The following is a 25,297-nucleotide window of genomic DNA, read 5'->3' as shown; positions in this document are numbered from 1 at the left end:
ACCTTGGGCAAGACACTTAACTCCCCTCATCCCAGTGTGTGTGTGTGTGTGTGTGTGGGGGGGGGTGTGTGTGTGTGTGTGGGGGTGTGTGTGTGTGTGCACTGATGTGTGTGGTTCCTTGATGTAAAATACAGTCTGAGGGAAAATCTCTGTATAAATGTAATTTTTGTCCTGTTGAAGGAAGAACGGCCTGTTCATTAAACTACATTTGGGTGTTACAAGATTTATTTTCATTTTAAATGTTTTGCAACAAAAATACACTTAGCCATATTCTGAATGCAGGGATTAACTGTCAAGACTTTCCCATTAACATACTGAACACGAGCTGTAAGTCCGATGTCCATATGATCATATATAATTATATATATATACATAATGTTTATGTACATACATCACTACTGTGTGAAGGACAGTACAGACAGATGGACCATGCCCGACAAACAGTCCAAAACAAAAAAACATCAAAAAAATGGACAAACAAATCCTAATTAAAGTGATTTAGTAGTGCCCCCTGGTGGAGGAATGAAAAGACAGACAGTGGCTCTCAGCCTCAGAGACTCGGTGAGTCTGAGGCGTCAGGGGTGACGTGGTTCGGTGCCACTACACGCCTAAAGTTCTGCCCTGTCCCGAGGGCTCCAGTCTCAGCAGCAGCCTCCTGACGACGACTTGACCGTGGTCCCTGGCGTCAGCTTCATATTGGATTTGTCTCCGCCTCCGGCCGTGGCCCCGGGGCCCATTCTCTTTTTAATCTCCGCTGCCATGGTCATGAACGCCTGCTCCACGTTGGTTGTGTTTTTAGCACTGGTTTCCAAAAAGGGAATCCCCAGAGAATCAGCAAACTCCTGCAGTTCAGAGGGAGAGAATCGTTTTAGACAAGGAGCCGTTTACACACTCCTGCAGAGGAGCGGCCCGTCCTCCGGAGGAGCGGCCCGTCCTCCGGAGGAGCGGCCCGTCCTCCGGAGGAGCGGCCCGTCCTCCGGAGGAGCGGCCCGTCCTCCGGAGGAGCGGCCCGTCCTCCGGAGGAGCGGCCCGTCCTCAGTGTATAGACAGAATACCTTGGCCGTTGTGTAGTCCACGACTTTCTTTGTGGTTAGGTCACACTTGTTGCCCACCAGCAGCTTGTTGACGTTTTCACTAGCGTAGCGGTCGATCTCCTGTAGCCACTGTTTCACATTATTAAAAGACTCCTGCAACAAAAGGAGACGAGTGAGACGGGGCCGGGTTTAAGACGGAGACAATCATGATCTTTGACTCTGTTAGTTGAATGTTTTGTCTGTCGCTGTGGTCCCATAAACACATTTAAATACATTTATAAACACATTTACAGTGTTGTTCTTCTGACACAGCAACGGCCGACACTTTTCCACAAACTGAACAGTGACGGGTCTAAACTCATCACCTGCTACGGAACGAAGAGCCGAGTGAAAGAGTCTAAAGGTTTTATGTGTGTGTGTGTGTGTGTGTGGGGGGGGGGGGTGTGGGGGTGTGTGTGTGTGTGTGTGTACCTGGTCTGTGACGTCGTACACTACTATAATCCCGTGTGCTCCTCTGTAGTAGCTGGAGGTAATCGTCCGAAACCTTTCCTGTCCCGCAGTGTCCCACTGTGGACCAGAGGACACAGCTCAGAACTCACACATAAATATTGACACTTCAGAGCCGATGACGTCACTCCCACAGAGAATGTTGATGCTAACTGTAGGCACTCCTCTGTCTTAGATTTTAACCTGAGTTTTAGTTTTACACAATCTGACAATAAAGAGGTGACTCATCTAAACTCCAACAGGTGAACTGACCCGTGCAGTTAAACACGCCGCTCTCAGAGAACAGTACAGTCACACGCTAGCATTAGCATTAGCATTAGCCAACAGTTTTTCAGTGAGTCACTCTCATCTTTTTGTGTAAAATCAAACTCTCAAACAGACACATGTGCTCTTTAAATCACTTTTGTGTTTTTTCTGGAGTTTTCAGACCATCTTAAGTCTTACTTGGGGGTGTTTGCTAATGTGTGCGTCTTGTCTCCATGGTTACTGCTGAACATTCTACCATACACATCCATGTGGATCACCCCCAGTGTGACGTCACCACAAAGTATAGACAAACGAAGGACACACTCACGATCTGAAGCTTAATGGTCTTTCCGTCCAGTTCTATAGTCCTGATTTTGAAGTCCACACCGATCGTGCTGATGTAACTCTCTGTGTACGTGTCGTCCTGTAGAAACACGGGACACACGCGTGTGACAGGGACCAGGGCACAGTGTGTTTAGTCACACAATACTGAGTACTGCAGTAAAACTCATTTTGTAAAGTACACACAGGCCAATCAGAGAACTGTGTTCTGATGCTGAGAATATTTGTACAATAAAATTATAAAGTACAAATTCAGTTTGTTTCATTGTTTGTTCTGCATTTCCATTTTGAGTAACTGTAGTGCAGTTATACAGGGGAGTACTCGAGTACTCTCAGTACATGTAGCTGTATTCTAGTGCAGTTATACAGGGGAGTACTCGAGTACTCTCAGTACATGTAACTGTATTCTAGTGCAGTTATACAGGTGAGTACTCGAGTACACTCAGTACATGTAACTGTACTCTGAACACGTCTGATATCAGTGTTGAGTTGATGCTTCGCTCAGAACTACAGAAAACTACAGGCAAAGTAAAGGTCAACAGTAACTTATCACACTCCTTACAAATGATATAATATTATATATTTAGAGAGATTTGTAAAGGATCAGTTTGTTTTGGGTCAGTGGGTCACTGCACTGGGTCAAGTCTCTTCTAAAAACTCTCCACACGCTGCAGTTTAAGAGACACTGAAGAGTCCACAGAAATTTAACATCAACTAATAAAAAATAAATATCCCAAAAGTCCCAAAGTCCCAAAGACTTTCAGTCTTTCAGTCCACCCTGAGCAGGTCTGATGAAAACCTCAGGAATCATGGTCCGTGTGAAACTTACTGCAAACCTCAGGAGAAGACAGGACTTTCCCACACCAGAGTCTCCAATGAGAAGAAGCTTGAATAAATAATCACTGCAAAACAAAACAGAAGCTTAAGATCAGAGAGAGTCGGGGTGTGCGTGTGTGTGTATGAGTGTGGGGGTGTGTAGGTGTGTGTGTGGGAGTGTGTGTGTGAGTGTGGATGTGTGTATGAGTGTGTGTGTCATTATATATAATCACAGACATAATTATTCACATCCAGAACATTTTTAAACTTTAACCCCTGTCCTGATATAATCATTAATCACAATAATAATGTGACTCAAATGTTCACTAGCGCCCCCTGTCGGTGATGATGGGACCTGCAGTTCTGTTGTGGTTTATTGTTAATTTGCAGAAGTTCAAACAGATAATGGCTCCACGTGGACATGAACTTCAACTCCACTGCTCTCCTCTGTGGGTCAAATGCTACTCACCCTCTCTCGCTCTTTATGTTCTCACTTTTACCAAAGCCAAAGCCAGAACCTCGGCATTTGACCCACATTGCGCTCGTTCTATTAAGAAAATCATGAGCAGTCTGCTCTATGGGCCCTGGGCATGTGACCCACACATGACACATGCAACACATGACTCAACGCACACACACACACACACACACACGGATCACAACAGAACACAAACAGAGCACATCTACACTTTTCTAACACTGAACACAGACCTGTCCTTAAGTCCATGGACACTGTCGTGATTATGTCTTGTTTATATTTTTTTATAGTAAAATGAACTAATCATGACAAACATGTTTTTACACATGAGGAGAGAATATGATCAGAAAAGTGTTTTACACAAAACACTCACGAAAAATCTGAGGCAAAATAAACAAGAGGAAATTTTAAAATGTGAATTTATGTGAAATAAAACCATAACAGTTTGTCCACAGACAGATCCACAGACAAATCCACAGACAAATCCACAGACAGGTGTATAGATCCACAGACAGATCCACACAGGAGTAGACAGGTGTACAGATCCACAGACCCACACACAGACCCACACACAGACCCACACACAGACCCACACACAGACCCACACACAGACCCACACACAGACCCACACACAGACCCACACACAGACCCACAGACAGGTGTACAGATCCACAGAGGCTCTTTTCTGCCTGTGCAACAAGTGAAGAGTAAAGTTCTACAGTGATGAGACTGTGTCTGTTCACACACGTTAGCTCACAGTGCTAAGTGTACGTGCTAACATGCTAACAGCTAGCTCCCTGACAGTTCCAGTACTTACTATTCTGGATTCATGGCTGGTCGGTGGCTCTTGTTCCTCTCGTAGAAAGTTTTCCTCCTCTGTTTTCCTCCTGTTTTCCTCCTGTTTTCCTCTTAAAGCTCAGATCTCTCTCTCTCTGCTCAATGTTTCTTTGTACAAATCCAAAATGGCGGCGGCTCTGACCAGGAAACAGTGAACATCGATCTGCAAACGGACAGAAGAGGCTGGTGTTTGAGACAACAGGCTTTAAAGTCTCCAACGGCTCACGAGGCTCTGTCCTCACAAATGTGTCAAAGAGAAAAGACGAGAAAAGACGAGAGAAAAGACGAGAGGAAAACGGGATGAAGACGGACACTGCAGCAGAGAGGTGACGTCATGGAGTGAGACGTGGCACGGCTCCCACGTGACTGCTCCTCCCACGTGACTGCTTCTCCCACGTGACTGCTCATCCCACGTGACTGCTCCTCCCACGTGATCTCTTTTTCACAGTGTGACGTTTGAGGAGGAAAACGCTTCAGACTGAAGCTGAAGCGCAGACGTGACTTTAAATGAACTGGAGCTTAAAGATGAACAGCCGCATGTTTATGTTTGTGTAGTGACGATGAGACGAAGCCTCATGAAGCATCGATACTTTCAGTCACCTGTGGCGCACATGCACCGACACTTCATAAGGATTCATTTACTCTATGGCGCCATCAAGAGGTCAATAAAATGTACTGCAGTCTAGTTTCCACTTCAGCGCCATCAATTGAACAAATGTACAAAACCAGTGATACCAGTGAAACACACGATTAAAAACAGGAAAGCACTTGTGCTACTTGTACTAATGCTTTTAATTAAATAAACAGAATTAAACCTCAATACTTTTCATTGGTTTTTATTAAAAAAAAAAACCCCTAACTTCTCTAAAGAAGCAGGACTAAGGCAGTTCTGCTTTTTGGTAAGGATTTCTCCTGCTTTGAAAAAATTCTATTTTGTGTGTGTTTTGTGTCTGTTTTGTGTGTGTTTTGTGTCTGTTTTGTGTCTATTTTGTGTGTATTTTGTGTGTGTTTTGTGTGTATTTTGTGTGTGTTTTGTGTGTGTGTTGTGTGTATTTTGTGTGTGTTTTGTGTGTGTTTTGTGTGTGTTTTGTGTGTGTTTTGTGTGTGTTTTGTGTGTGTTTTGTGTTGGCTGAGAGCACAGAACTAGAACACGTTTTATTTCAGTGTCAGTGAAAAACGTGTGAACAAAACTGAATAATGTGAATAATGTGAATATAAAGGACATGAACATCACACACACGGAGCATAAAAGCAGAAAGGATCTGAAAATCTCATCACTCGTCCAACGGCAGGAGGACGAGGAGGAGCAGCCTCCTGTGGGAGGACGAGGAGGAGCTGCCTCCTGTGGGAGGACGAGGAGGAGCTGCCTCCTGTGGGAGTGGCAAAAAAGAAAGTGGAAAAAAAAAACATCCATTCATCTTCTTCCTCTTATCCGGGGCCTGGGCGCGGGGACAGCAGTCTAAATGGAGACTCCCCAGGAGGCGTCCAGGAGGCGTCCCGCACAGATGCCCAAGCCTCCTCTAGACGTGGAGGAGCAACAGCTCTACTCTGAGCTCCTCCAATGTGACAAAAACACATTTGGAATTAAAAACATTTGTCCAAATGACAGAATTCAATTTCCATTTGCTCCTTTTGCTGTTACATCACATGACCTCATCACATCACATGACCTCATTACATCACATGGCCTCATCACATCACATGACCTCATCACATCACATGACCTCATCACATCACATGACCTCATCACATCACATGACATCATCACATCACATGGCCTCATCACATCACATGACCTCATCACATCACATGACCTCATCACATCACATGACCTCATCACATCACATGGCCTCATCACATCACATGACCTCATCACATCACATGACCTCATTACACACAGTTAATAATAAAAAGAAGTGTTTAAACTCTATAGACCATATTCTATTCACTGCGACTATAAGTCAAACTTTTTTTCATAGTTTTTCTGGGGGAGCAACTTCTATGTGACTGACGACCACAGGGGGCGCTCTAGACCAGTATCACAGACACGTCCAGAGCGACGCTTCATCTTCCTCTGGAGGGGGTGGATTTGTTCAGGAGCGACACCGAGGATGAAGAATTCAGTGGATTTATTGATCTGGAGTGAGATCCAGAGTAAACCTGTTTTTTTATGCTTTATTTATCTGATTAACTGTTATTTTTTATATATATATATATATATATATATATATATATATATATATATATATATATATATATATATATATATATATATATATATATATATATATATATATATATATATATATATATATATATATATATATATATATATATATATATATATATATATGGGTCATAGGTCATAGGTCACAGGAGGACACAGGAGGACACAGGTGGACACAGGTGGACACAGGAGGACACAGGTGGACACAGGTGGACACAGGTGGACACAGGTGGACACAGGTGGACACAGGAGGGCTCCAAATCTCATTTAAATTCTGTTTTGACTCTGAGAACAAACTGGGACTGACTCCCTCTAAACTCACAGCTGAACCAAACCGGGGGAGCGGGACACTTGTCCCCGGAGCACTGGGCCAAGGACGGGTCAAATACACACACATGTAACAGTTATGTTATAGACACTGGGGTTTTGTGTCGTCTGTGAGTCTCAGTGAGCTGAAGCAGGGCTGATGCTAAAGCTAATGCTAAAGCTCCTCTGTTTCTGCTGTGGAGTGAGACACATGTTTTCAGTTAGAGACGAGTTTTTCCACAGGGAGAGGAAACAGAGGGGCCGTCCCAGGCTCTGAGTCACTTCGTGCCCAACACATGACACACACAAAAGATCCTTTAAGTTCCACTCTTCAAACACACATCAGGACAGAAAGTTGCCCGTCAGCGTCTTTTTGGACCACAGCAGCAGAACTTCAGCAGACGTTTGGTGAAGTTACACTGTTTTTGTTTTATATTTTTATGTGTTTGGTCACTAAGCTCAGTCGTGTTTTTAGCCCTCACGCTCTGACCGCTGCGAGTTTGCAGGATGGCAGCAGCTGCACTGGTCACAGAGAACTTTAAATTTGTGTCTCTGTTTTTTAAAAGTAAAGATGTGATGATTTTCAATGGTCTTGTGGCTCTGGGCACTGTGGCCGGGCAGACGGCGTACTCTGTGTTTGCCTTTGACTGCCCCTGCTCCACACAGAGGAATTACTTCTACGGGCTGGCGGCCATTGGCGTGCCCGCTCTGGTGCTATTCTTGGTGGGCATCATGTTAAACCGGAGCACCTGGGACCTGTTAGCGGAGTGTCAGCTCAGACGGTGCCAGAAGCTGTCTGCGGCGGCGGCCTTCGCGGTGCTGGGCAGCGTGCTGGGCAGAGCGGTGGTGGCGCCGCTCACCTGGGCGGTGCTGTCTCTGCTGCAGGGACAGGCCTACACCTGTGCCCTCAGTGAGTTTGTGGACACCAGCCTCGTGCCAGAGTTACCCGCAGGACAGGACCCTGAGGCGCTGGCCCAGTTCCCCTGTGAGGACAGTGTCTCTGAGGACCTGAAGCCTTTTTGGAGGGACGTCCAGCGACAGCTGAGGTACCAGTCTCAGGTATGGCATTTAGCACACGGAGGCTGTGGGAGGCGCAGGAGGCGCAGGAGGCTGTGGGAGGTGTGCGTGGCTCAGTTATGACATGATTTCCAAATCTGTAAAATAACATTGAATCAAACACACACTATATGGGCTCTTGTGTTTCTTGCAGCTGATTGGCTGGTTGCTGGTCGCTGTGATGTCACTGACCGTCTTCCTGCTGCAGTGTCTGAGGAGATGCTGCTCTCCCCTCGGCCACCAGCAGGAGCAGTACTGGTCACAGTACCGCTCCGCCGAGCAAAGTCTCTTCCAGAACACAGCGGCCGCCCACGCCCAGCTGGCAGCCATGCAGAACGTCAAGAACTTCTTTGGCTTCGTGTCCCTGGACTCCACGCAAAAGGAGCTGTTAACGGAGCAGGAGAACACTCGCCCCGTCCACAGCGCCGACTGGAACAGGGTCACGGGCGTCTGCTTGTACCGCGAGAAGAACGGACTGCCCCTCTACAGCCGCGTCCACAAGTGGGCCACCTACAGCACAGAGGAGATGGACAAGGAGATGAACGTCCTCTGACCTGTGTCTGTGCGGACACGCCTCCTCTGTGCGGACACGCCTCCTCTGTGCGGACACGCCTCCTCTGGTGGGACACGCCTTTGCACTGGTTTGATTTTGTTCTGCTGTAGTTTCAGATAAACCAGTCGTGTGGCAGATTAAATGCTGTCACTAGCTAACCTGAGGCACATCACTGTCTGCTGTTTTCAGGGAGGGGCGTGAGTGAAAATAGAGTTTTGTTAAAATGTTTGAGATTGTTGTGTTTATAATAGTATTAGTAACAATAACAGCAGCAGTGGTCAGACGAAGGAGTGAAAACAAACAAAACTCTTAAAACGGGGGGATGTATGTGGGGTCAAAGTTCACCGGTCTGTAGTCCAGGTCTATACATCTGAGTTAAGGTTCTTCTTGGAGCATTCTGGACACAGTTTTGGTCGTTGGGCGATGCGCCTCACGTCCAGCAGGGGTTTGCTGTAGAACCATTTGTCCAGGAGTTGGTTCATCAGCTCCTGCCTCGTGATGCCGTGGAGCCGGTCCTCGTCCTCGCTCTCCCACTCGTCCCGAGCGCTGACCGTGAAGTACGGCCGGTCCAGCTCTGGGACAGAATCATCTCGCATCTCCTCAAAAAACTGCACCACACATTTCCGGGCAAAGTCGCGGGCGTGAAGCACACAGGTCTCATCGAACATTTTCTGCTCCACGTCCAGGTAGTTGCTCCAGTAACGCGTCTGAAGGAACCTGGCGTGGTCATCAAAAAACGGTTTGATAAAACGAGCGAGAGATCCAAGAACAATGAGGAAGAGGAGGATGGACCAGCCCACCGCCTGGAAGCACAGGGTCAAAGAACGTCACAAATACACTGTTTAAAAGTGTCTTGCCTCAGGACACAATGACAGTTTGTTCTAGAGCTTTGGCAGCTGATCGGCTTTTGTAAGACATTTCTGTGATAACATGTGGTCAAGAAATAAATGTATATAAACACTGTATATAAATGTGTATTTGTACATGTAAATCCTGCACATAAAGGACCTGAGAGTAGCAGCGCACGTATCTGGTCACAGCTTTCTTAAAGGAGCTGTTTGCAAAGATGGCCTCCTCTTTACACGGAACTTTGGCCATGATTTTGACGACGTCCATCCCAGTGTTGTTTGGAAAACCTGGACACAGAAAAGTGAAAGCAGCGAGTCAACGAAGCCAACGCATTTGAGACAAAACCTGGACGACGACAACAACAACAAGAACAACAACAACAAGAACAAGAACAAGAAGAAGAAGAAGAAGAACAAGAAGAAGAAGAAGAAGAACAACAACAACAACAACACGAACAACAACAAGGACAATAACAGAGCAGAGGGTCTAAAGGTCACAGGTCACAGAGGGTCTAAAGGTCACAGGTCACAGAGGGTCACAGGTCACAGAGGGTCACAGGTCACAGAGGGTCAAAGGTCTTGACCCTCCTGCAGACCTGTGTCTCTTTTCACTCTGAGGACTCATAGTTTTAGTTCCAGTTAAAGTCAGAACATGTAATAATGTATTTTATTTATAAGTGTCTTTCAAAACACCCAAGGACTGAACAAGATCAAATGAGATAAAAACAAACAAATACAATAAAACACGACAAAAAAGTGACTGATAAAAGACGTGTGATTGGTTAAAGAGACAGGACACTCTGAACAGGTGAGTTTTGAGTCTGGACTTGAAGAGTGGACAGAGGTGTGGGGGGTTTGTACCAGAGAAGAGACTCGGGTCGACGTTGACGCTGAACGCACAGATCAAGATCTTTCCATCCAAAAGAGAAACCAAGATCCAAACCATTGGAGCCAACAGCGCCCTCTGCAGCATGGCCGAGAACAGGAACCTGCATAGAACGTTCTCATTATTATGTCACGATTAATGAACTTTATTTGAACAGCGACAGTGTTACAGCCTGTGACGTGACAGAGGACGGGTTTGATGGGTTTAATGGGTTTAATGGGTTTAATGGGTTTAATGGGTTTGATGGGTTTAATGGGTTTAATGTTCTGTCTTTTTATCTGAGTTATATTTTCACACATTTTCTCACTTCAGTTTGCTCTTTCACTTTCAAACTGTCTCTGCCTAAACTGCTCCTAACACAGACGTTGGCCTCACTTTACGACCGCAGGGTTCTTGGAGCGGTTCCCCTCGGGCCTCAGCCACTCGTCCATCATGACCCCCGTGTGGCGGTTCACCAACAACCCCAAGAAGAAGAGGATTATGGGAGGCACCACCATGACGCCCAGAGAGTAGAGCCGGTTGTACTGGGGCAGGCAGGGGCAGTTGAAGTCGAAGCTGGTGTAGAGTCTGACGCTGACCAGGGCCAGGAGGATGCAGATCCCGTTTGAGATGGACTCAGAGTTCGACTGGAAGTACTGGAGCACCAACTTCAGACGCTCCATCAGGCACGGACACGGAGGTCAGGGGAGGTGAGGTCTCCAGGTGAGGTCTCCAGGTGAGGTCTCCAGGTGAGGTCTCCAGGTGAGGGTGAGGTCTCCAGGTGAGGTGAGGTCTCCAGGTGAGGTGAGGTCTCCAGGTGAGGTCAGGTCTCCAGGTGAGGTGAGGTCTCCAGGTGAGGGCTGAGGAGACAAAAGTACATCAGAATGTGAAACAGACGAGTGGGACAGACACACAGCAGTGTTTTTATGGAGTCTGCAAACAACAACAGCAGCAGGAGGAGCAGGAGGAGCAGGAGGAGCAGCAGGAGCAGGAGGAGCAGCAGGAGCAGCAGGAGCAGGAGGAGCAGGAGGAGCAGGAGGAGGATGTTTATGATCAGTTCCAAACACAGTTTGGTTCTGTGGATGTTTTGCTCTGAGGACATTAGCATAAAAGACGTTAGTAAAATACTGACAAAAAGTGTTTAGAGTCTTTAGTCTGAAAAAAAAAAACCCACAGAGGTGATTTAAAAAGCTCATGGTTCTGTTTAAGAGTTTGATTTTACACAAAAAGGTGAAAGTGACTCATTGAAAAACTGTTGGCTAATGCTAATGCTAATGCTAATGCTAATGCTAATGCTAATGCTAATGCTAATGCTAATGCTAATGCTAGCTTGTGCCTGATGTTCCTTTGGTCGTGTTTAACACAGATCAGCTCTCAGATCTTTATGGTCAGATTGTGTTAAATGAACAGTCTCCATGGTGACAGATGTTTAATGTCACACTGTGGAATATTTGAGCCGAAAGAACAATATAGATGATTTTCACTGAAATGAAAACAACTCATTTATAAAAAAAAAAGCAATTTAGACTAAAAATATATAGTAAGTAAAATATAAAACATCACAACAGAGAAACAGTTTTTTTATAAACCACAGTCTGAATCTGCCTTTGTGTCGACAAAAACACACAAAGATAAACAGGCTCTGCCCTCAGCTCATGTTACACAACAGAACAAAGACACACAGGCACACAGAGGTACACACAGGCACGCACACACACACACAGGCACACACACAGATATGGATGTGTGTATCCATAATTTAAAGTATTATTTAAATGTCCTGTATCACAAACTGACTCTGAGGTTTAGTCCATGTTCTAATGTTTCTCCTCAAAAACAGACCTGGACTTGTGTTTTGTTTCATTCACATGTTTGAGTCACACTTTATTATTAGTCTGTCACATCTCCAAAGCTCAAAACGCTCTGTTCCTCCTTGTGATGTCATTAAGTGGTAGTTTTAAAATGATCATCTCCTTTTACCTTTAGTTAGAGAAGAACTCGGCCTCCACAAGCTCCAGGTTTGTGACGAGGAAACAGATCAGACTAAACACAGGTCCTTTAAATCAAATATTTTGCATTTTTACTGCAGTACAACAATTAAATACTTGTGTGTATTTTGTGAGGTTGAGGTCATGATAAATGGATGTTTTAATTTTAATATCGGTCATAAAAAGTGTCTTACCTTTGGTCAGTTTGTTCTGATGGACGCTCAAACCAGAAACAGACACAAAGTGACTCTGCTCCCGGAACAGCCACACCCTGGACATACAAATTTACACACACACCTCAAGTGTGTGTGTGTGGCTCACTCACTCTCTCTCTCTCTCACACACATACACAGGTCACATCAGGCAGGATCAGGGTCAGAGGTCAGAGGTCAGAGTTCTGCTGTAAACTCTGCAGATACAGTCACATTATTGTTGTCTGGACGTGTCTCATCAGAGGAACGCCATGAAAATATGAGCAGAGCCACAAAGAGCCACAAAGAGCCACAAAGAGCCACACAGAGCCACAAACACAGAGCCAGTCAACAGCACGAATGTGAGTGTGTGTGTGTGTGACAGTGTGTACACATACACACACTCTGTATAAATACATTATAAACACAGTCCAAGTACAACCAGACACAGGGCTGATTATTGGGATTTTTATTAAAAAATGATAAACAAAATCAGTTTCTCTTGGTCCCAGTTAAACCTGCACAAGTACAAATGTGTGCACAAGTACAAATGTGTGCACAAGTACAAATGTGTGCACAAGTACAAATGTGTGCACAAGTACAAATGTGTGCACAAGTACAAATGTGTGCACAAGTACATGTATGTGTACAAATATGTGCTTGTACAAGTGCATCTACATGGATTTTAAGCAGAACATGTTTTATAAAACTAAACAGAACAGAACGTGGTCACACAAGTGAGGATCAGCTCAGGATCAGCTCAGGATCACACTGATGTTTCTTAGAAATCTGCCACGAGAGAGAGAGAAGAGACGACACACACACAGACACACACAGACACACACAGAGACACACAGAGACACACAGAGACACACAGAGACACACAGAGACACACAGAGACACACAGAGACACACAGAGACACACAGAGACACACACACCTGACGGTGCAGGTTACAGTACAATAACGGGCTGATGTTTCTTCTGCTGCAGACGCTCGAGTCTCAAAACTTTACACTGTCAGTTTGACTTTGACACAGAATCTTATTTAAAATGGCCGACACATTAAAGATGTTCAAGTCTCAGTCCAGTCTTTAGTGGTTTAAACAAACATCCAGAAGAGCAGCAGGGCGGGGGCGGCGGTCAGTGTAGGGCGGCGGTCAGTTTGAGGAACAGTAGTTTAAGGCTCATCTCCAGAGACACTGGGGAGTTCAGGACAGGACGACCTCTGACCCCTCGTCCTCCACCAGCCTGAACACACCCGCCTTCTCCTGCTTCACCCGACGTCTCCCCTGATCTGAAACACAAACACGAGGCTCTGACCGCGGCTCCACAAGACTCAGAACGTGACACGACACATGAAATGATCAAACAAAAAGAGAAGGAAACATCAAACACTGAGATGTTCCAGACCCTCAGGACACGTGACCTCAGATCAGGTGGTCAGACATCTGGTCACACATCTCTAAACATTAATGTGTCCGTACCCAGCAGGTCAGAGCGGTCCAGCAGCACCTCCAGGTCCTTATCGCTGAGAACTTTTCCTCTCGACGTCTTCACCTGCCTGTGGACGAGGACACGGTGAGTCACTGTCACACGACAACTGTGAACCACCGCAAAACCAACGCAGAACCAAACGGGTCTAGTCCCAGAGCAGCACAGGGTAAACAACTGAACAGGTGTGAATGGGGGCGGGGCTAAGAGACGCTCAGGTGTGTCTCGTAGTTTAGCATTAGCGCTAATAGTGTGGCTCTGCTCCTGAACACTGTGACTCAACCAGCGCTTTAATGTCCCGCCCTCACTGCTCCATTAAGACGTGTCACTGTTTTAGGTCCAGTTTTATCTGTTCAGGGACGAATAAATAAATAAATAATAAATAAATAAATAAGATAAAATAAAATGAGGTGGACTGGGCCAGTGGCTCAGTGTTCCAGCTAATACCCGTAGTGTGTGTCCTCACACACACACACACACACGCGCCCTCACGCACACACACACAGCGGGGGACTCACTTTTCGTCGCTCCGCCCCTTCAGCAGCTCCATCAGCTCGTCCAGGTCGATGCAGCTCTTTCCTTGGCTCAGCTCAGTCTTTGCTCCTTTAAACTTATCTGCAGCAGGAAACAACATTTTGTTTTTAAGACTCTTTAAAATCATCGTTTTAGGCGACCAGCCGACTATGATACTATCAACAACTTAATTATGAGCCCAACTCTCACGTATTCTGCGACTGTGGACCTAGCTAACGTGCTAGCCGCCATATTCTAAACAGGAAGTGCCCGTGTGCGCATGTCCGGCTCCACTCACTCTAATTCACTTCACATAAAAAGCTTGGCCTCTGTACCTGCTGCTGTCAGACTTGTCATTTGGTCTTAAATGTTTGTGTTAACCTGCTCTACATGATCCTGGGATTATTTTGTCATTTTGTCCATAAATCAGGATGAACTTTAATAAAGATTCTGGAGCTGCCTTCATCTGAAACTGGACTTCAAATCCACCACTGAAACTGCCTCTGATCTGATTTAACTCAAGTCAATTCAAAGGGAAAAGTCTTTTTTTCCCCTCCTGTCCACGGCGTCCTTACTCTTGTGGATGACCATCTGCTCCAGTTTCCTCTTGGCGGAGGCTCGTTCATAAATCTTCTGGTCGATGGTGTTGGCCGTGACAAAGCGGTAAACCACCACAGGTTTGGTCTGGCCGATGCGGTGGCAGCGGTCCTGAGCCTGGATGTCCGCCTGAGGATTCTGGACACAAAGACCAAAACCCACCTGGTTTCACACGACTGAACGTCTACAGTGATGTCATGCTGGGGGAGGCTCTACATGTAGCTCTATGATGGAATGTTCAGCAGTTACCATGGTGACAGAACGCACACATCTTAGAACGTTTAGTCTGTTTGTGCCGTTTGTAGAGTTTTCAGACTAACATTCTCAGGAGCCTGTGATCAGCCCGAGCTCAAGGTCCTGCTCCTGGAGTTTGAATTTCAACAAAAAGACTGAAAAAGTGTTGGCTAATGCTAATGCTAATGCTAACGCTAGCTAGCGTGTGGCTGTAATGTTACGTGTGAGAGACTTGTTTAAAGGTCAGATTAAAGTCTGACTTGTGCTGTTATTTTAACACAAACTGACTATAAAGTGACAGCTTCAGACAGAGCAGTGCTTTCAGTTAGCTCCCCCAGAGAACATTGATGACATCAGCTGTTTCTATGGAGACGAGGTGAACTGACCCAGTCGCTGTCGAAGATGATGACGGTGTCGGCTGCGGTCAGGTTGATGCCCAGACCTCCAGCTCTGGTGCTGAGCAGGAAAACAAACACCTCTGGATCTTTGAAGAACTTATTGATCTGAAAATAACACGTCCATCAGTTAAACGGGATTATAGAAAAGTGAAAAGTGAGGTTTGAGCGTCAGAACATTTCAAATGCAAACGCAGGATTTCCCCAAACATGCTCAATGGAAATAGAACTGAGAGTAAAAGGAGACGTCCGAGGAGCCTCTGGACCTTGGACCTTTGGACTCTGGGCGTCTTTAAAAAGCTCCTTCAGACTCTTCATCTCATTCATCGACTGACACTAGATCAATGACATTTTTACTCTAAAGAAATTTGAAAAGAATTATATAAATACAGCTGGAAGTCACACAGACGCACTTACTGCAGATGTAATGAAAGAAAGTACATCTGCAGTAAGCACAGTGTCATTTTTTATAATATGTGTTTAATTCTGCTGAATGACACACACACACACACACACACACACACACACCCCCACATACACTCTCACACACACTCTCTCACACTCTCACATTGTCCTCTCGGTCGGCGTAGGTCATGCTCCCGTCCAGGCGGCTGTACTCAAAGTCTCTTAAGTAGCAGTAGTCCACCAGCAGATCCAAGATGGACGTCATCTGACTGAAGATCAACACCTGCACGAAAAAAAGAGCCCAAACATCATGAAAAGTCACACACTACAGCTTTTTCAGATACACATTTACATTCAAAGGCTCAAAGTATCAGCTGATTCAACCAAGACCAGAGACTGATTTAAATGTTTTATGTGGCTGTTTTCAGTTTTGTCTGATTTTATCTCAAGCAACAGAACAACTTTGTATAAATAAAAAATGAAATGGACTTTCTACATTTTTATAGAAAGGAAAAAAATCAACAAATATATTGTTATTTTGCTGTAATGGGATTTTCTTCTGGTCATTTTTAAGTGGAAGACACAGACCATGAGCGATACAGGACCACGAGGGACCAGGGGGGACCAGGAGGGACCAGGAGGGACCAGGAGGGACCGCGAGGGACCAGGAGGGACCAGGAGGGACCGCGAGGGACCAGGGGGGACCACGAGGGACCACGAGGAACCACGAGGAACCACGAGGGACCACAAGGGACCGCGAGGGACCAGACAAGAGTTCTCAGAGTCCTACAGCATAAACACAAATCTCTCAGACTCCAGAGCCGTTGTACCTTGTGGCCTCTCTTTTTCAGCGCGGGCAGGAGTCGGTCCAGGATCAGAAACTTGCCCGAGGTCCGGACCAGCTGCTCATCGATCTGGAGAAGAAAAAACACAAAAAACAGTGAGACTTTTCATGTCACTCTCTGTATCAGATATAAAACCTCATTCAGAAGTCTCTCCTGTTCAGATCATAACCACAGACCGCTCTGATGTCACAGGAAACTCAGCGTCTACGAGCTGCATTTCCTTTTATCTTTTGCATCCTGCCCAATTTAAACTCATCAGTGAAAACACACATACTGTCGACAAAAATACAAACTGTTTGATATGTTTGGTTGTTTTAATGCTTGTGGGATTTCATTTTTAAAGTTACTGAGTCTCTCACTGCAACTCAGAGGTATAATACTCCCTACAATGCAAGCATATCTGGACCAGACCGGACCAGACAGGACTGAGAGAGTGGACTGGTCTGGACTGGTCCTGAGGGGTCGTGTCTGTTCTGGGTCCTGTGTTCTAACTCCAGGTTCAGGCCTGTTCTCAGATTTTCACAGTTTATTCCACAGTGATGACAGATTACTTTAAAAATGTATTTACAGAATCCTGAATACTGCAGTAAAATGTGTTGGGTAAAGTGTTCAGAAAACACTACCCTGGTTGGCCCATGTGTCTGAACACTTTAATTTAAAGGGTGTAAAAAGTATAAAAGTTTTCAGAGTAAAAACACAACAGGATTAAAAGCTGCATGTTTCACTGCTGTTTTTTTTTATCTCTATTTGGAGTAAAAGTCACACCTGCCTCACACACGAGCTGAGTTTTACATTTTTTCTCTCCAGTATTGTGCAGTTTGAGCCTAAATTGTGTGATGAAATACTGTCAGTACAGTTACTCTACGTATTCACATTACTGTGAGTCTGGTCTGTGGAGCAGAGAGCCTGATGTTAATGTTTTGGGGGTGACCTTAAACTCCTGTGTGGTGGGGTCCAGGGGGTACTCCAGGAGGTACGGGTGGTTACAGCACTTCTTCAGCAGCATCAGGATGTTACGCAGCTTCAGGTTGATCTCTGCGTCCAGAGGGGAATGGACGTCCACCACCGAAGAGGACGAGGCCGCAAGACTGGACAGAGGAACGACAGACTCAGTCTCACCTACATCAACATGTACAGCGACACACACACGCGCCAGCGACACACACACGCGCCAGCGACACACACACGCGCCAGCGACACACATGCCAGCGACACGCCAGGGTCAATATGGCTTTTTTTAGACTCCAAAGAAACGATGGCCACAGAAAAATGCATTGGCCAAAATGCTCTGACCTGTAAACTTTTATAAATTAAAGTAAGTCACTTGGACACGTCTCTGTTCTGTACGACACAAGTGTAAAGTCCAACATTTACGTAACTTTAAAACGTCGATGCAAAGAAACAGAATGTCAATGCAGAATAATGTTTGACATTTATGTTCTGTTTTCAGGATCAACACCTGTTCAAACTCTTTAGTTCCTTCACTCTCAAATAATCCAGAAGTGCTCAGTTTTTCCAACTTTACATCCACAATGTGATACAGACGCCACGCCCACCCAGGCCACGCCCACCACACTGAGGAGGCGTGTCTGACCTACTTTTCAAGTCCAACCCACTTCCTGAGTGCTGATGTTTAGTGTTAAATTATATGAGGTGCTTCACATTAGCAGCATTAAATCAAACACATTTATTTTATTCTTTCACCTCTGCTCCTGCTCCTTCTGCAGCTTCTCCAGGTATTTGTCCAGATCTTCGTCCATTTCACTGTAGTCCACAGTCCTTCGTGATCGTCGCTTTGGCCGACCATCAGAGTTTAACTCCACTGGAGCTTCAGTCTACAGAATATAATATAATTAATACAATTCTGTGAAAACGTCTTCACCTGGTGGACACCTGAGGGACAGGCACAGACTTCACCCGTTTAAACATGTGGAGCGTCCACAGGACTTTACCTTCTCTCGTCCCAGCATCTTGGCGATGGTGTTGTTGACGATAGCCGTGTAGAGCAGCTCCTGTTTGGGCGTCAGAGGAGCATAAACCACGATCTCCTTCTTAGGAGGAACCTCCAGAGTCACATCTGACTTCAGTCTCCTCAGAAGGAACGGGGTCAGAATCTGGACACAGTTTAAACGTCAGTGTGAGGCAAAGGTCCATATGAACTCTGACCCTAAGCCCCCGCATTTAGGAGCAGCTCGAGAGCGCCACCTGTTTAGTATAAACACACGCGTCTCATCACTCAGAGTCTCGTCTTTAGCACAAAGACGACAGGAAGCAGAGAACGCTCTTTTTTTCATCTTTTCTTCAAGCTGCGTCTTAAGGAGTTTATCATTTATTTATCATCATTTATATTTAAACAGGTTTTATCACCAACTGAAGTCGAAATGACAGAACCATCCAAACCGCTCACTTTCCAAATGTCCTTGTTCCTTCTGTGGTAAAATGTCTCATAGTTTTACATCAGTGAAGTGACAGTTTGTGGAAGAAGTTGAAGATTACAGGAAGTAAAACTCAAAAAATAATCTGTCATCAAAACACAAAATTCCATCTAAAATGAAAACAACGACCACAATGTTCTGGTTCTGACAGTTTAAATATTATTTTAAGGACACTGTATAAATGTATTTATTATTAAATGTATTTACGACGACAGAATGACTCAATATGTCACTTGTTTGTTAAACTTGATTGAAACCTGATTGTCTCTGTCTAAAACTGTCGGCTCTAGAACTGAAATGGAAAAAAAGCTTTTGGTTATTTTATTCCCCAAAAATGAAATTTATTTGAAGGACATGAAAAACTGGAGCCAGTGCAGCAGTTTAATAATGTGAGATAAACATTTAGAATCAACCTGCTCCTGTTTTGATGTTTTAAATGGACCTGTGCAGGTGTGTGTGTTGTTCTATATTTTAAATAAAGATGTATTCTGTATTCTGCACATAAACACAGAAGGTGCCTCTCACAGCGGTCACTTCACGGCTCATATTCTGGACATGTGGGTTTTACAGACTCACCTGGTGTAACATGCTGAGGATGTTGTGTTCTCGTTCAGACGCCACCAGACTCTCGGCCACGCCCAGAGAGTCCACGTCGAACCAGGACTCGAAACTGGAGACAAACCCAGAGCCGTGAACACGCAGCGGGTCAGCGGAGAAAAGAAGGACAGAACAGCACTGACCTCTTCAGATCGTCAAAAACCTCCGGCAGCAGGAAGTTGAGCAGAGACCAGAGCTCGGCCAGGTTGTTCTGCAGCGGCGTTCCCGTCAGCAGCAGTTTGTTGTCCGTGGGCATCATCTTCAGCTCTCGGACCAGTCGACAGTTCAGGTTCTTGATGCGATGACCCTCGTCCACAATCAGATACTTCCACTGGAAACGCTGTGAGGAAACACATCTCCTTTATACGATTTGTACAAGAACATAAACATGGAGAACACTGAAACTGTTTGGGAAATATGCTAAATAAATACTGGACCAAACCCTCTGAGTTTTTTTTTTTTATATATATTTTTACTACTTACTATATTTTATAAAACACAAAAGACATCAAATATAAGCAGTACGACATATAGAATTATGCAGTAAAGAAAAAAGCAAAGGGAAAAGACTTTGATGGTTTGAATATTTTTCTACACATTTACACATTTTTCTCTTTATAAACTGTTCAAATCAAAAGGACCTGGAGGTACTTCCTGTCGATCATGGCGATCTCAAACGAGGTGACGACCACGGGGCACATGCCCAGAGGCTCGTGAGGGCGGCGGATTTGTTTCAGTCGTTTTGCTCTTTCAGCCTGAGGCCCGTGGTACAAAACCACTGACACCTGCAAATCACACAGAAAACAAAACTTAGGTCTGCCAGAAACTAAAGGATCTTTAAAGAAAATATTTTAAATGTACGACAAAAAGCAGAGACGCAAGAAGAATCAGATGAGCACCACAAACAAGCTAACTAAGCTAACGCAGCTAACGCTCCTGTGGAGAGTCTCAGAGCTGTTACACTCTGAAGTGTCCCAAAGATCAGGACATTTCACTTGTACTTTAGATACAAGTCAAAACTGTTTTATTATTAGTAGTTCAGATAAATATTTTAATACACAGAAGGCTGGAGATAAACAGGAAGTCAAGTCGTGTTTACTGTACAAAATATAAAATGACACTCCATTTACCAGGAATGTGACGACGTCCAAATCTCAAAGTGAACATGCTCCTTTTTCCTTTTAAAATGCCACGATGAGACTTTGGTTCTGTCATAATCCAAAGAACTAAGATTTAAAAGCATGTAGTCTGCACTGAAAGAGCAAAGGATCACGGTCCATGCAGCTCCCTCTGTTTAAAACAAAGACTTGATTCGATATAATGTGAAGACCATGATATTATCGAGAGTTCTCATGATACGATATCAGGATATTTAGATTATTTTTCTATCTCCACCTTAAGAGAAAGTTCCAGGTGCAGGTCTAGACGGTACCTGAGGAGTGAAGCGCTTGAACTCGCTGATCCAGTTGGGCAGAGTGGACAACGGCGCCACCACCAGGAACGGCCCCAGAACTTTCTTCTCGATCATCATGGCGATGTGAGCGATGCACTGGATGGTTTTGCCCAGACCCATTTCATCGGCCAGAATCCCGTTAATCCCGTTTTCCCACAGCATCTGGACCCACACATCACAAACGTCGTCTTACGTTATGACGCAGTTTGAAAGGGGCAATAAAAAATATATGCAAAGGGAGAAAAGAAAGATCTCTGGATTCCACAGACTCGCTCACCCTTAGCCACTCGATGCCTTCGATCTGGTACCACCTCATGACTCCGCCGGTGAAGAGGGCGGGCTGCTGGAACGGGACGGGCTCGCCGTTCACCTTGCGGCTGGGGTCCAGGAGCCGTTTGGCCTTGTCCCGCACAGTCGCAGAGAGCCGGCTCTTTATGGACTCATTGGACTCACTCATGTTCTCAAGGTCTTCAGTGTCCAGGGACTTCTGCTCAGCTGTGTCGTCCTGCCCCACACACACACACACACACAGACACACACACAGACACACAGACACTTGTATATAGTGCTGTGACTCATCACAATTCATCACATTTTAAACTGTTTTGATGCTAAAAGGACTAAACTCAACACCAGTTATGGTTTTGAGGCATGAGGTTTGTTACAGGATTTTACAGCAGTTTGTGTCTGTGAACTCAAGTTCCTCTGTGATTACCAGGCTATACACACAAAATAAAGTTTGACAAAGACCAAACACACTCCCTCAACAAAAAAACAAAATGGCTTCTAGGCAAAGTCCAGCTCCAAGCAGCAGAGTCCAGACATGTCCAGATCCACTGACTTTGACCAGCCTCGTCCTGTTTCTCTGTACAAGTAAATCTGATTCTATAAAATAAAACAATTACCTTTTCCACTTTAGCTTTTTTTGACTGTGACATTATGTCCTGTAAAACACAAAGAGGAAAAATCAGTTCTGTTAGAGGTGAGTTTGTTAACGCACTGCCCAGAGACTTACCTCTTTTGACATAACATCAGCGATTTTGTAATCCTCATCCCTTCGACGCTTCCTTTTATCTGTAAAGTGAAAAAATATTCAAATTCAACCGTTTGTGTAATAAAACATCACTTCTGAGTTAAACACTTTGACAGTTTACTCACCTTTATCAGAATCAGCGGCAGTGGAGTTCTGACGAAAGAACAAATGTTAAAACAAAACAGAACTAAAAACAAACGAGCAAAAATGAGCTGTAGACTTGTGACCGAGGCTCTCACCTTCTTCGTCTTCTTCTCAAGTCTCTCCTTACGGAGTTTTTCCTGCCGTCAGAAAAAAAACTAAATGACAAACATGAACAATGAAGCATCTTAACGAGTCATTATGTGATATGAGCTTATGTGAGTGTTTGTGGTCAGGGCACACGCCGCAGACGCACCTCGTTCTGCTGCTGCTCCATCTTGGTCAGCAGGAACTTGGAGTAGATGTTACTCTTCTGGAGCAGGTGCTGGAGCCGTTTGAATCGCATCTCATTGGAGTCCCGCTCTCGAGACAGTCGCGCCTGAAGACAGAATTGTATTTTTCCTCTGATTTAAGTCATTTAAAAGATGAGATTTGATGATCGTCTGAGCCAGTTTAACTAAAACTCTTAAACCAGCAGAGACACAGAACTACATGTGTCATTTATGTAAACAACCTGATGTTTAAAGATATAAAAATATGACCCTCAGGTTTAACCCCTGCCCTCTTTACTGTTCAAACTTATAAATGAGCTGTGACCTGCAGTGGCTTTAAGAGAAACAGTGAATCATTGTGTTTATCTGACCTCTTCCATCATCTCCTTCTCTTTGCGCTCTCCTTCCTCCTTCAGCTGCTGCTCCTCAGCCTCCATCTCTTTGGTGATCACGAGCGGCTCGGTTTTCACATTAACTTCTACATTCACAAAGCAGAGCGGTGTTAGCACAGTGTTAGCACAGTGTTTACGTACATCAACAGTGAGTCTCTCAGAGTACCATCACTGCCTCCAGTCTCCATGTTGGTCCCCGTCGGCTCCTCAGACTCGTCCGGTTCAGGACACTGAGGGGATCCACTGCAGGTTTCTTTCTTCACACTGAGAAATAAGACAAAATAATGTAATTTTACACTGTGTTGTGTTCAGTCCCTCATCACTGAGAGGAGAAAGAAGCTATTACAGACCACAGACCGCACCTGCCCCCGGGGACAGACCGCACCTGCCCCCCCCGGGGACAGGCCGCACCTGCCCCGGGGACAGACTGCTGGGCCTGTTCACTCTGACCCTTTAAATGACCACATGGACCACTCTGACAGGCTGTGTATGAGGCTAATGTCCAGTCTTATGTCCAGTCTTATGTCCAGTCTTATGTCCAGTCTTATGTCCAGTCTTATGTCCAGTCTTATGTCCAGTCTTATGTCCAGTCTTATACACAGTCCCAGGTAAATCCTCCAGGTCCAGGTGAGGCTCACATTGAACCTTACACAGATCTGACACTTTTGGATCAAACACATGTAAATACTGTTAAACTGTATAAACTAAACTAACACAGCTGTTTTCTCCCTGTGTTTTAGTTTTAGTGTTTGGAGTTGGACCATGATCCTAAAAAATCACATTTAAACAACAAATACAAACACAAAAGAAGAAGGAAGCTTCTCACCTGCTCATTTTACTGAGTTTAGCCTCTTTCCAAAGTAAAACTACAGTGAAAAAGTGTCGAATAAGTCTTTTATCGGCGGCTGGTGGGAGATATGCAAAATGCTGCTGCTGTAAAACAAAAATAAACAATTTTTTCCTCTGAGAAAAGCCCAGAGTGTTGTGTAAGTGCTTGATGCTGCAGAGTCCAGGCTCCTCACGCTGTTTAATGTGGAAAACTCAAGTACATTAATGCATATTCCGGTTTGTTTATTTTCAAAATAAGGTTTAAGGTGGACTTTGCCATGTTGTAAGCTTCTATTGTGAAAGAAACTATAGCTGTATTTCCGCTGTTACTGTTGGTGACGTGACAACACGGCGCAGTGGTAGTGGGCGGGGCTTATCAGTTTCGCGCCAGTTTGGACTAAACCATTTCTTCAGTTTGGGGGGTCAGACTTTACGAGACTCAAAGAATCTGAAGTTTTACTCAACACAAAAAGAAAAATCTATCATCAGAAACACCACACACACTGTTACTGCTGAAGTAGTGCAAATAATATTAATCCTGTGTTTGTAATTCCTCTAAGTACACTGTTATTAAACACCCCTCCCCCTCAGATCTCTTATTTAACAGAGCTATTATACTTTTTTTTCACATTGTGAAGTCAATTTCATAATAACAAGATCCTAAACACATAATATCACAAACAGAATGTCAAAGGGAGGCATGCATGGTACAAAAAAGCTTAAACAGCTACAAAGATGTTCAGAAACAAACTATCTTCATGTAAATATGGCTTTTTAAAAATTATTTTATTTTATTTTTTTTAAAGATTCCAGTTGTTTAATTAGAACAAAAAACAGAGGCAGAAGAAAATGTACAAACTCATTCAGGTAAAATCTGAAGGTGGGGGTTTAAATCTTGATATAAACATCATTGTTCGAGTGGTCACATCCACTGACCCACAGGTTGGTGGTGTGATTCCAGCTCACACAGATGAATGCTGTTGTTGTGTCTTTGAGCAAGACACTTAACCCTCCCTCTCCCACAGTGTCTGTGTGCACTGGTGTGTGAATGTGTGTGTGAATGTGTGTGTGAATGTGTGAGTTATTCCTTGACGTGCATTGAGCCTTGAAGGTGAATAAGTGCTGTATAAAAATGTGACCTTTGACCTTTTGTGAATATAAAGTTTGCCAAATATAATAATTAAATTAATTGCCATTTTTTTAGTTTGAGCCCAAATTATTTTCTTTCCAAATATAAGTTTGTAATAGTGAATCTCAGTAATACATTTATTACATTAATAATGACACCGATCCACTCTGTGCATCCTCTGGTGGGAGCCACATCCTTATCTCCATGGAGAATATATTGTTTTGCCTGAAATGTTACACAGT

At 44.6% G+C, this 25,297-nt stretch overlaps 4 protein-coding genes across 4 annotated transcripts; 1 reads left to right on the top strand and 3 right to left on the bottom strand.

The window, feature by feature from the left end:
• Window positions 1-207: 207 nt before the first annotated feature.
• Window positions 208-4,628, bottom strand: LOC117383049 (ras-related protein ORAB-1-like). The gene is made up of 6 exons (XM_033980286.2): window positions 4,241-4,628; window positions 2,959-3,031; window positions 2,116-2,211; window positions 1,506-1,601; window positions 1,056-1,187; window positions 208-842 (listed from the first exon to the last, which is right to left on the bottom strand). The coding sequence occupies exons 1-6, from the start codon at window positions 4,252-4,254 to the stop codon at window positions 642-644; spliced, it is 612 nt and encodes a 203-aa protein (XP_033836177.1). The 5' UTR covers window positions 4,255-4,628; the 3' UTR covers window positions 208-641.
• Window positions 4,629-6,623: 1,995 nt separating this feature from the next.
• On the top strand, window positions 6,624-8,495 carry LOC117383051 (calcium homeostasis modulator protein 2-like). Its single transcript, XM_033980289.2, has 2 exons — window positions 6,624-7,852; window positions 8,004-8,495. Exons 1-2 carry the CDS (start codon window positions 7,301-7,303, stop codon window positions 8,400-8,402), a joined length of 951 nt encoding a protein of 316 aa, XP_033836180.1. The 5' UTR covers window positions 6,624-7,300; the 3' UTR covers window positions 8,403-8,495.
• A 259-nt stretch (window positions 8,496-8,754) lies between these two features.
• Window positions 8,755-10,798, bottom strand: calhm3 (calcium homeostasis modulator 3). The gene is made up of 4 exons (XM_033979360.2): window positions 10,512-10,798; window positions 10,112-10,239; window positions 9,411-9,538; window positions 8,755-9,205 (listed from the first exon to the last, which is right to left on the bottom strand). Exons 1-4 carry the CDS (start codon window positions 10,796-10,798, stop codon window positions 8,765-8,767), a joined length of 984 nt encoding a protein of 327 aa, XP_033835251.1. The 3' UTR covers window positions 8,755-8,764.
• A 1,951-nt stretch (window positions 10,799-12,749) lies between these two features.
• hells (helicase, lymphoid specific) lies at window positions 12,750-24,114 on the bottom strand. Its single transcript, XM_055227086.1, has 23 exons — window positions 23,925-24,114; window positions 23,265-23,362; window positions 23,078-23,184; window positions 22,691-22,813; window positions 22,533-22,574; window positions 22,419-22,446; window positions 22,276-22,334; window positions 22,166-22,204; window positions 21,538-21,765; window positions 21,240-21,422; window positions 20,449-20,592; window positions 19,951-20,147; window positions 19,787-19,880; window positions 18,728-18,889; window positions 18,480-18,610; window positions 17,707-17,863; window positions 16,761-16,844; window positions 16,094-16,213; window positions 15,517-15,633; window positions 14,875-15,034; window positions 14,305-14,401; window positions 13,780-13,856; window positions 12,750-13,589 (listed from the first exon to the last, which is right to left on the bottom strand). Exons 1-23 carry the CDS (start codon window positions 23,930-23,932, stop codon window positions 13,504-13,506), a joined length of 2,541 nt encoding a protein of 846 aa, XP_055083061.1. The 5' UTR covers window positions 23,933-24,114; the 3' UTR covers window positions 12,750-13,503.
• Between the last annotated feature and the right edge of the window lie 1,183 nt (window positions 24,115-25,297).

This window comes from Periophthalmus magnuspinnatus, chromosome 15 (genome assembly GCF_009829125.3).
Source record: "Periophthalmus magnuspinnatus isolate fPerMag1 chromosome 15, fPerMag1.2.pri, whole genome shotgun sequence".
Classification (NCBI taxonomy): domain Eukaryota; kingdom Metazoa; phylum Chordata; class Actinopteri; order Gobiiformes; family Gobiidae; genus Periophthalmus; species Periophthalmus magnuspinnatus.
Note: the sequence above shows the minus strand (reverse complement) of the source record. Positions and strands in the feature narration are given on the sequence as shown.